Raw genomic sequence first — 11934 nt, 5'->3', positions numbered from 1 at the left:
ATTAGTACTGAGACGTCAGTGTCAGCAGCATGTTACTGTTGTAGCTGCTGGAAGTGGACTCAAAATTATGGAATTTCCTTGTAACATGGTGTAGTTTAAGAATAAAGTAGCATAACATGGAAACACCCAAGTAAGATTGTACAACTCTACAGTACTTGGGTTAAATAAATATAGCGGGATGAAAAGTCAAATGTGTCTCTCTGCATTGTAGTGGAGTAGAAGTATAAATACTCAGGTAAAGTACAAGCACCTCAAATTTGCACAGTATTTGATTAAACGCACTGGGCTGCCTGTTACAGCTGTCCTTCTACGTTCCCTCAGTGGGCCCTGAACAGGCAGACGGTCCCTTAACCGTCATCGCGCTGTGCAATTGGGCAGAGCAAAGACAGGGGCTCGTGCGCTGTGGCTGGAATCTCATCTTTTCTAGTCTGCTCCACACAGGGACGTCTCCGATCGCTCCTTCCCGGGATTTTAAGTGTTATTACTGCCTTATAACATCACCCTGAGATACCTACACACATCGTTAAATAGGTAAGCCCCGTTCTGTCACCGTACCCGCCCGGATCTTGTTTTCTGCCCCACTGTTGAGGATATTAGGCTGGTTGAAGAGGCGCAGTGTTTAGCCGTGTGTTGTCGGGAGTGGGCGACTTGTCATTGCGGCGGTGCGTGTTTTGTTGTGAAATGAGTGGTGGTCGACGGAGGCAGCTAGCCGTCGCCAGCCCCCTCAAAATAAAGCGAATTCAGCCAGAAACGGTGATCGCTGGTATGGAAGACGGCTGGCCATTTTAAAGCAAAGCTGGTGGGTAATATATCTGAATAGCTAACCTCTACGCTAGCTGGCTTTCTAGATCCAGTTATGGAATCGAGACGTTAATCGCCGCAGCAAACGGGGGGTCCCATTGTTCTTACACTGTATCTGTAGCTCTAGCTCCAGTGTTATTGTTATTACACGTCAGGTTTAGCTAGTTTATAATACAAGTGTAAATAACACGGCGTGGTAATGTTGACGCTGTCAATAGCATCCTCGTATCGGGAACATGTCTCGAACAGGTTGTTAAAGAATAACGTTCAACTCTCGGTCATTACCAAAATCTTTTGGTCAAGGTGCATATTGGCAGCAGTGCCACGTTAATGATGTACCTTTAGGCTGTTATCTGTAATGCCCCAGCAGTACTCTTAGCTGTTTCAACCGTTTATTACTCCACTGTTCACTTAGGAGGAAGAAGGTAGTTAATAATTACAGCTGGATTCGATGGTGTGTCAGTGACAGACGACCTTCCTCTTCCCCGACAGTGTTGCACTAACTTGTGTTTTCGATCAGTTTTAACATGCAGATGTTTCACCTTGTTATGCATAAACCAGAGAGGAATATTTTCTTGGGGATTTTCTTTTAGCCTCCGGAGATGATGTTGCGTTTCGGTGACACAGACTCAGATAACAGGATTTGAAAGTTAATCATGTTAATTCATAACCTGGAGGCTAACAGTGTCTTCTTTGGGAATACTCACCTGGGAAAAGGGTAAGATCTGTATTTTCGGCCAACATTATAAATAACTCCATTTATGATATGGACTAAGGTTGACATTGAAAGTAAATGTCCAGGGGACAATGTCTGCTGAAACATATTTATCTAATTATGGTAGAGGTAAAAGCCTTATTATGTTATTATAGGATTATTTTTAGTTTTCAACTGTTCATGCCAGACCAGTCAAACCTTATAAAGTGAAATCAGTCAGTAGAAAGAATAAGAAGCTGTTTGTGTTTTGCTCATTGCAAAAGCACTTAGCTCACCAGTACAGTAATTTTCAATCTGCAACATGAGTAGTTTCATATAATCAGGTTATGACATGCTGATGTGATTATATGAGATGCATCCTGTGTTATTATCCTGCAGGCTGTAAAATGTGATTGTGTGTTCTTTCTATAGGGAACTGGTCAACATCTTTATGTGTTCAGGCGAAATGTGTCAACGGGGTCATTAAAGTACATCTTATCTTGTGACCCAGCAAAAAAACGTCCCTCCTTTCTGGTTATGATCCTCGACTTTAGGCTGTGAGCTAATGTTGAGTGTAGTGACCATCTAGAGGTGAGCCACCGACTGCCCCGGCTTTATAAAGAGCTCTTTCAGTCGCCTTTTTGCTGGAGCTCTTGGGATTATAAATCCTGAGGAAAAGGAGCTTTGCTTCGGTGGCATGCTTCACTGGCAAGAAATCGTTGGAGGGTGTGTGTGTGTGTGTGTGTGTGTGAGGGGTGGGTCGAGGGTGTGTGTGCGGGGGGGTAGGGTGTTGTGTTGGCGGACTCGGGTGGAGAGCCAGCAGAGGCAGTGGAGGGGTGAGGAACGAGGGATTGAAGATGGAGGGATCGAGGAGAACTGGGCGGCGGTGATGGATGCCATGCAGGGAAGTGGAACACTTGGCCTTTCTGTGATTAAAGGGCTCCTGTTCTCTCAGCACACAGACACATACACACACCTGTCTTTTCTTGTTTGTGTGGTCGATCTGGTTACTGGTCACTAAGCCAAAAATTTCTGTATCTCCAGTGTCAGCGCTCCTTGAAAGAGATTTGATTTCCAGTGTCGGTACAAAGTATTCTGAAGGTCAGACTGACGTATAAAATCAGCTTTTTGGGGGGAAGATTGTGTACTTTAGTCAGAAACCCCACTCCACCATGGCTCTCCACACTAAAGAGGCTCTTTCCCATTGTGCTACTCTCTTTTGCTTGTTTAGAATCAGTCTAGTGTTTGGAGCTCCGTAGCCGCACAGCACTGATTTACTCATGCTGCACATTTGAGCTGCAGAGAAATGATCATCAGTACGGCAAGTCACAAAGAGTACAGTCAATCCTCTTGAAAAGCTGTTTTCACATCCTGGGCAATGACTAAGACTGAAAAAGAAATGAATGGAAGGTCAGTGATTTTCTAAAGGCTTGTCTGACTTTGCAGGTGGAAGATTGAACTTTTAACTTGTTGTTGTTGTTTTCCCAGTAAGCTGCTTCTCTCAACAACTTGTCAGACCTGGAATACTGGAGTTCTGTGGTTAAATCATTCAGCCCATGGAATCCAGTAATACCAGCTTGTTCAGGAAAACCACTGTCACTGTCAGTAACATGATGTAGTAATAACTGTTTGACAGCTATGTCACCAGATTGTGAGGAGGTGAATAAGCAAATGTTCAGGCTGTAGTGTGGTCTGATTCTCAGAACAACTAAGAACAATCAAATGGGCCTGGCTGGAGTGTGTGTGTTGTTATACTTTATGCCAGAAAGACAGAGAGTGAGGAGACTTTGCCACTCCTGACACGTTTAAAGGGTTTTAGAGGATTTGGACTTGCATTAAGAGTTAAAACCAGAATTAGGATTAGTTTAATGTTAGGGAGAGTGTTAAGAGTTTGACGTGGAAGCGCAGAGGGGTTGGGGATTTCAGGCTTGGTGATATCAGTGTGTGTGTATTTGCATACATCTGATTGCATAACAGTTCATTCCCTTTGCACTTAATTCATAGAATAGCTGGGCTAGCTGATAATATACTTTCCTTAAATTTACATCAAGAGCCTCAGTGTATGTGTGTTTGTATGCATCTTTTTTCACTACTCTAGTGTTGTTCTCTACGTATTGTAATGCGGCCAACCTGTGTTATCATAACAACAAAGCTTGCATGAGGTGGCGAGAGGAAGAAACAAAGAGCCACATCTACCCTCAGCGGCTCATTTGCAGTTCTTACCCACACTTGTCACCCGGCTTGTTTTCGACATTCAGGTCATGTTCAGGGTGGTCTTGTCCTCTCCGTCTGGTCTCATGGCATGTTGTGGCAGGTTAAACCTGTCGGTTCTAGTCTGAGGAAAGGGGTGTCTTAGCTGTGTGTTTTTTTTTTTCTTTTTTTGGCATGGTAGATGGCTTTATGTGGTCGTGAACAAGTATGTCTGTTCCAGCTTCCTTAATCGCAACAAAGGACACCAAAGTATCACAAGTGCTATGGAATACAAAGAGCTTGAGTTTAAGTGTTGGTGCCACAGACAGAGGGGGAGCAGTTCCTGTGAAGTCAGCGTTGTACTTCCTAGGTATTCACCTCATGCAGTTATCAGTGGAATTCACCAGAAATGATAACTATCTTTTTTGCACAGTGTTTAAATACATCTTTCCAAGACTGTACGACCTACAGTGAACTATTCTGTCTTTGTATTTTGGTTTCACATGGTGTTTTATGTCTATATTATGTCTCAGTTGAAACAAGGATTGAAGCATAATTAAAAAGGAATAAAACAGAACACAGTATTGAAGGTAGACTTTTGGGTCACCTCCTACTTGGCTTCCCTTTCCATGACCATGGTGTGAAATTCAGCATGTTTTGTTCTTCCCGTCTCCAAAACTGCTTAGGTAATTCCTTTTTCTGAGGACAGTCAAGGGTTCAGTGATTCTCACCAGTGTGGGAGAAACGCCACTCTTCCCAGGCACTCTGGGTGTCTCAGCTGTCTTTTGCTTTTTAGCTGATAGTACTTAAAACAGAGGAGATAATTTCATAGATATCACACAGATGTAGATGTTTTGAGCTCAGGTTTATCATGATGAAATGAGGCTGCAGCACAGAACTAATTTATGCAACTTTTCTCTGAGTCGTTATGAGATTAAAAATCCGACATGAAAGCTTCAGTCTGGTTTGGCAGAATGTTTCGTGAACACAGAGGAAGCAAATAGCAAATCCACTCATTTAAATGGATGTGTAATATATATCCAGTTGTATAAGAGGATATATATATAGTGGGTGCATTTAGGCTGCAGAGGAGGCAGTGGCACCTTTATCAGACTGATCACAAGAAAGAGATAGACGTTGATGTGACAGTGTTAGAGGTTTCGTTTATTTTTAGATTACATTGTTTTCTTGTGTGTCTTGCAAATGAATGCATGCTTGTTTTCATGGTAATGAAGGCTCAGCTTCCTGTGGTGGGGTTTTACTTGGTCTCTTTGACGCAACACCTCCCCCCTTGATCTCATCATGTGACTTACTGGAAGACTGACTGCTGACTTTTTTCAAAAAAAACCTTTTTTATTTTATTGTATGATTTTTTTTTTTTGGCATCCTCACCCTCACCACCACTGACTGTAGAAACTCCAGGAAGCTAAATTTGTCTGTTATTCTCTTCAAGTCATCAAGTCCACGTGAATATATGTGAACATTTATATGGCTAAACCTTGAAATTGGTACCATTGAGGAGCTGTTTAAGCCCCTCAGTGACTCAATCAAGAACATATTAATATTGATCTGGGTGCCTCTCACATTTTAGACAAACTTCTTGAGCCTAGCTGCAGGGAAAGCCTGTCTCAGACCACGGTGTTAGCTGTTTTTATCTGGTTACAAGCTGGATTCACACCAGTAAGGTGGTGAAGCTGCAGCAGGGCCTGTTTCTTTAGAGGGCCCAATGAATAATTAAGAGGCGGGGCTTATGTGAAGAAGGCCATTAAGATGCAGAGTCACACCGGTCTCCATGGTAGCAGAGCCATATTATCAGGATCATGTCTCCTTCAGCCAGGCAGCAGGCGAAGTAGTACAGTCTCAGTGTGGGAGAAGATTGACCGGGATGAGGAATTTCATTTTTCTGGATGAGGTTTAGAAACAGGACTTGATAATAATCATAAAAACTGAGCCTCTAAGCATCTTTGCTGAATGGAGCTAAATGGAGGCTCGTTACAGTAAGAGAAAAAGGTGGGCTAAGTTCAGCATGAGGCCATTTTTACATTTACATTTTACATTTACAAAAATGTCACTGATTACTTTGACACTGAAGAAAACTTAAAGACATGACGATTCGGAGTTCTGAAGTTCTGAAGCGTCTTTTTCCCTGTGATTGCTCAGTGAGTTTATCACTGCGATGGACAGCAGAGATAATGATATCCTTACTGAGACTAAAAATACGTGTTTAATAAAAAGGTACAGAGTAAAAGTAAGGCTGCTCGTGCCACCACCAGAGAGCTCGGATGTTACCTTTGTGTCAGAAGTCAAGCTCTATGAAAACCTTTTTATATCCAGGAAAAAAAAAATGGATACTTTTCCAAAGGTGATCCATAATTGATGGGCGAGGCTACATCTAGAGCATATTTCACTACTTTCTCTGGTTATACAACAAGCTCTCAGCGTATATTATTTCAGTTCAGTAGAATGCTCTTTCTTTTAGACCTGGAGTAATGCACTGGAACTAATGTTGCCCCCCACCACACTCCAACCCCCCGGCCTGATTCACCTTTATGGAATATCCCCTAACCTACACTTGCAGTTATTTTCAGCTCCAGTCACAGATGCAGAGGAAATGGACAGAGTCTTTACCTCCCTCGGCCATCTGGCTTGGTCTTCAGCTTATGACAAAACAAGGGCAAAGGCTGCATGATTAGGACTCAGCTGAAGAGATATTAAAGCCTTAGATGATTATTTTGAAAATGATGCAATATCATTGTTTACTCTAAATCCCTGTGACTTTACAATAAACCAGTTATGTCTGCAGGGTAAATACACCAAGGACTCGTCTTTGCCGAGACGTACCACTCATTGTTATCATTCATATTGGCTATTGCTCCAACCTAGAGCCCAGCCTGTAGGTATATGTCGATCTGAACAGGTGTTTTTATTTTTTTTTTAAGATGGAAAATGGAGAAACAATGCTCTGCTTTGTTATGTAAATGCTTAGTCAGGGGTTGTTGGTATTCAATTAGAAATTGACTCAACTTTATGTGGAACTTTCAGCATCATAATGAACTCTGTTTCTGTACGTCTGTCTTCCACTTTTCAGTCTGTTACTTGTTGTTGCCTTGTAAACGGCCTCGTAAATTTCTTGTTATTGGTACTTTTTTATTGCCGTTGTCATGGATTTCTTTGGGAGTTTTGCATTCACAGTGCAGTTCCTGACAGGACGTTGAGCCGCCATCTGTTTTACCATCTAGAAGCGTGTGAATTTAACATAAAATTTCTTGTCGCACCTTGATTACAAACAGATGGTGTCCATTTGATTTTTTTTTTATGCAACTCTTAAATATAATCAGCTGCAGCAGATTTAGGTGCGTGATTTTGTTTTTATATTTCTACTTAATTTAGATGCCTCTCTATTCTTGTAGGCTAAAGGCTTTCTGCTGTGCTTAAATTGAAAGGTCACCAGAGCAACAATAAAATAGAAAATAAACAGTTTTCATTAGGAATAGGAGCGTGAAGGCTGTGACACAGGATCTAGGAAACCGATTAAAACCCAGTCTGTAATTTCAGAAAGGAAACTGGGGCAACACGTAGAAAATAAGCACCCTTTTTTCTTCTTCTTTGCTTTGCTCTCTCTTTTTTCAGATGTATGTTTTATGTCTAATAAAAAACTGCAGGATTCCAGTCACAGTTATCAGGTCCATCTTTCAGAATATTTATTTTTTATTTGTTTCTGTCTGGCTCTGCCTATGTGATTGGTACTATAGGCTGAACAAAAAAAATGCAGTTTAGGAGCTGAAATTTTAGCTCTGTTGTCCCCAACATGAAGACGTCCTTTGTAGCAGATTTGGGAGGACACTGATTTCTCCCAGGCTTGAATGATTCAATTGTTTCTGTCTTCACTGCCTCTTGAACCTGCGGGGTTTTATGTGCTACTTCTTTCAACAATGAAAAAAAACCATTCAGCGGGTTGTTTCGTTATCATCTCAAGTTGCAACAGATCATATATTCTGCAACCTTAGCTGGCTGTCAACACACAGTTTCACTGGGCTGTTGCTGCTGAGAGCCAGAGGGCTCCCTGCCAGACAAATTAAGATCCTGAATTAGAAACCAGAAGGTAACTGAGAGGAGATGTATGTGCTGCTGTGTGTGTTGGGGGGGGGGGGGGGGGGGTGACTGGCTGCATCGTCTCTTTCTCTACTGATTACAGCACACAGCCTGTGATTGGACAGCTTCCCTAACAAAGGAGTGATGTTGCGTGATCAGTTTCTGTCTTAAGTAAGATTGATAGGCAGAAGAAATCAGGCCAGACACGAGAGCCAGCTCTGACTGAGAATGTGTGTATTCCGAAACGGTTGAGTCAATGTTCTGTGTAGGTTTTGGCTCGTGCTTCTTACAGCGATGTACCACGGGGTAGTCTGAGCAGCGTTCCTCTCTGATAAACAGCCCCTAAGCCTCCCATCCTTGTCGGCGTCCAACCAGTGAGTGCTGCCAGCCTTTTCCTGCCTTCCTCCAACAGAGTCCCAAGCAATGAGAGACATCCGATGTTATCAGCACTGCAGATTGCTCAGCGCTACTGCCAAGGGCTCGTCTCATGAATTCACAGTGCGATGCAGAGATTTTTTTTTTTTTTTTTTACAGAAGTATTAGAAAAAAAAAAGGGATTTTTTTTAACCCTCTTTTCAGACAATCAGTATTTGTCCCTGCTTTATTAAAATGTATGAAACATCCCTGCCCATACAGGAAACTAACACGAGCCTTCATCTTAAATGACTGAACAGTTATGGTGTGTCATAACCTGCTGTGAGATTCCAGCCCTGTTGGAAGCTGCTTGCAGCTGTCTCTGACCTATTTATGAAGCTGATGGGTATAAGGTAAAAAGAGGCTTTTGTGTGACTGCCTTTTGTGTTTCCTTACTGACAGATCAGTGCTCTTATAACCATCTCTTACAGTCCTAGTAAAAGATGCATAACCACAGTGATTAAAGTGTGGACAGGTGAGAGGGTTATAGTTGTCTGAGTCAAGTTAATATTAGGGTTTTCTGCTCTGATAGAAATGTGTGTATGCAATGATCGATACATAGTTAATAGCAGCCTTAAAGGCTTTAAGATTGTGTTCAGACACTGTGACAGGAGAAGTAAAAGGTGCTGCAGCAAAGTAAAAAAAAAAAAAAAAAACACAAAGTAAAAGTTGCAGTAACAGGAAATGAGTAAGAGCTTGTGGTTCTGAAAATGACTCGAGCTCTTATTGTGAGTGACACTGTCTGGTGTCTTGGATTCAGATAAAATCAAGATGAGGTTTAACGTTCACTTACACCCAAGCCCAATTCATGCCTGCTTAATCTTCACGGCTGCAAGGATTGATGTGATGATAATTTTATCATCCGCCAATGTCAGCGAAGGTCTGTTGCCATTTATTTTCAGCAGGTCTCTTTTTTATATCATAAAAAAATAATGGAATATCTTTGAGTTTTGAAGAGTTGGTTGGATAAAAAGACTAAGTGACAGATTAATCAATCATTAAGATAATTGTGAGCTGTAACCCTCGTTCTATTTAAGGCACAGAGTTGCTGCTGTGAATAAGCATTTGAAACTTAGCATCTCGTGCTTGACCTTTTGCCTCCTACAGATTTTTTTTTTCCTATGTGAGAGTAAATAAGTAAACCTGTGACCTTTATATCTCAAATATATGTACATGTGCTCAACCACACAGACACACACACAGTCCAACTGTGGGAGAGCTTCCTTCATTTGCCTAGCAGAAAGGCCTGTTAAAAAAAATTGGCATTAAAAAAAAAAAAAGAAAATGTAAAAACAGAAAGAGACAGTGTATTTAAAATTCAGTTTGTGCTCTCGCTTGTCAGTGAGGAAGATAGATTGTGGCCTATCCAAATGTTTATATTTTGAGGGATCTATAAACCCTCTTGCATAAATTCCATACAGCCCCATCGATCATAAACGTCACACTGTCTGAGTGGGACAAGGCCGCTCTGTGTAGCTTCTCTTTCAAGAATCAGAGAAGTATTTTATTACCTTGTTTTTAGCAAGTAGTCACAAGTATTTTTGCTTAAAGGCTGTACGGCCATCCCCTCACACATAACCTGTAAAACCCTTTGAAAGAGAAGATGTTAGTTGGACACAACCCTGTGTTACAGTTGTTTTCCTGTTTCCAGTGCATCTAGTCAAATGGTGTGTCACCATTCAGCGTACATACCGTAGGAGCTTCCACACACAATGACCTCCAGTTGGGATACAGTGTGCCTCTGTGCTGTGCGGTCTGCCGCAGCTACAAACTGGCTGCTCGGCTTAAAGCGACAGTCATGAAGATGAAACATTACTTTACGTAGCTGGACAGAAAGCTTTGCTATTTAATTTTGATCATCCAGTAACAGTTTCAGTGGAAAACTCGGAATATTTGCTAGTTTCAGGTCCACATGTGTGGGGAGTTTCTGCTGTTTCATTCCTGGTTCATTCCAAACGTCCGTGTTTCAATTGTAACATGTGAGATTGGATTGGGAACTCCCTCATTATCTTTGTTTACCAGACAAACCAACTAACCACTCATCTCTCTGTGCTCTCTCTGTCTTCTCTGCAGCAGGATGCAACAGGTCAGACTCAGTCCCCTGAGATGCTGCTGAGCGATGAGGATGGGTCAGAGAAAGAAATCATGCTGGTGAGGCAAACAGGCTGCACACCACCCGCCAGAACCCACCGCAGCTACACCAACTGACACAAGCCATGCCCCGTCTGCCCTCCTGATTCTCCTCCCTGACCTGCTGCACCTTCCCTCGGTCCAATCAGAGCCACAGCAGCCCAACAACAGCCTCCCTGTCAAGTCAGCATGGCTACACCCTTTCTGTGGAAGCTTTCATCCCAGAAGCTGGGCTTCTTCCTGGTCAGCTTTGGGTTCATCTGGGGCATGATGCTGCTGCATTTCACCATCCAGCAGCGAGCCAGCCACGAGAACAGCGCTGTGCTGCGGCAGCAGATCCTGGACCTCAGCAAACGTTACATCAAAGCACTGGCTGAGGAAAACCAAAGCGTCATGGATGGACCCTATGTTGGTACTATGACCGCCTATGGTGAGGAGCAGACTCATAGAACCCAACTAGTTTTACCTTTGACTTCCACTGTAGAAAATGTAGGGTTCATATCTGAAAGGAAAGGAAAGCATTTTCATTCTGTGTCTTCATACAGGTTTGCTTTATTATAGCAGAACTAATGTATAAAGTGATGTTGCATGAGCCACAGTGTCTTTCATTTTAATAAAACCATCAATACAACCACAGAGACACCCTTTAACAGAGTTATGATGCTGGGCTCTTCTTTGCTTCCCCTCCCTTTCTCCATCCTCTTTAAACTGGATGGGATGGTTACACTTGTTTACCTCTTGAGGAGGCACAACATTGTCTATATTCAAAAAAAAACTTGTCAGGGTGATTTAACACCGATACAGCTGCATTGGAGCATAATACCGCAATAGTGCAGGTCCAGAAGAGCCTTCAATAAGTTATTCATGCCATTAATAGACCTGTATGGCTCAATGGGAGGCTTCATTAGAAACCTGAGATTGGAATTGATCGTTCTTTAATGCCCAGAGAAACAACAGGATACAGTACAGCTCCTGGAGATTAAATCAGCTCCTGGAGAGCGTAAAGAAGACGGAGCGTGCAGAGAAAGTGGTGCTGTATTTGCATGTAGTTTTGAGGTTACGTTTATTGGTCTTTCTTCTGTGGGAGTATTAATCCGCTGGTGTTTGGGCACATGCAAACATGCGGATAATGTCAACTCACTATGTAAAGTACTACTATACCCCAACCAAACAGTCTTCAACAGTATTGTCTGAGCAGCTTAAAGAAAAGCAAACATCTGACATATTTAATCAAGTTATTAGTAATGGGTAGTTCAATATGACCTGGTATTAATAATGCAGGATGAAGAGATAAGGTTATTAAGGGAAAGAAACAATGCAAACACAGTATATACTGCATTTGCATAGGCATTATCTCACTGTAAACCATGTGACTCATTTGTGTACATGTGATCCAAGCCCTTTCCTGTAATCTCAGCCAGAGTTTCCGGGGGGAGCAGTGTCCTGTCCAGTTGGTTGTGTTCTCTTTATATGATGGATTGATTTTCATGGTGCTGTCAGGGCTGCAGCTCACAGTCTGCTGACTGCCGCCCAGGATCACATCAAAATCCATTTCATGTCCTTGATTAGATAGGGAGGCCGCAAGATACTGTGTGTTTCCTGTTTTCACTCAT

At 42.3% G+C, this 11934-nt stretch overlaps 1 protein-coding gene across 4 annotated transcripts in view; it reads left to right on the top strand.

The window, feature by feature from the left end:
- Positions 1 to 374: 374 nt before the first annotated feature.
- mgat5 (alpha-1,6-mannosylglycoprotein 6-beta-N-acetylglucosaminyltransferase) overlaps positions 375 to 11934 on the top strand; it is a 65988-nt gene continuing 54428 nt past the window's right edge. For 2 of the 4 annotated variants that reach the window (XM_041032176.1, XM_041032172.1), the window contains exons 1-2: positions 375 to 531; positions 10265 to 10751. In XM_041032176.1, coding sequence (XP_040888110.1) covers positions 10511 to 10751 — 241 coding nt within the window. In that variant the 5' untranslated portion in view covers positions 375 to 531; positions 10265 to 10510. Of the gene's footprint in view, positions 532 to 636; positions 800 to 10264; positions 10752 to 11934 lie in introns of those variants that run through there. The other 2 variants (XM_041032173.1, XM_041032175.1) reach the window with 2 other exon arrangements.

Source organism: Toxotes jaculatrix, chromosome 24, assembly GCF_017976425.1.
Source record: "Toxotes jaculatrix isolate fToxJac2 chromosome 24, fToxJac2.pri, whole genome shotgun sequence".
Taxonomy (NCBI): Eukaryota; Metazoa; Chordata; class Actinopteri; family Toxotidae; genus Toxotes; species Toxotes jaculatrix.
The sequence above is the reverse complement of the archived record's forward strand: the minus strand, read 5'-3'. Positions and strand labels throughout refer to the sequence as shown.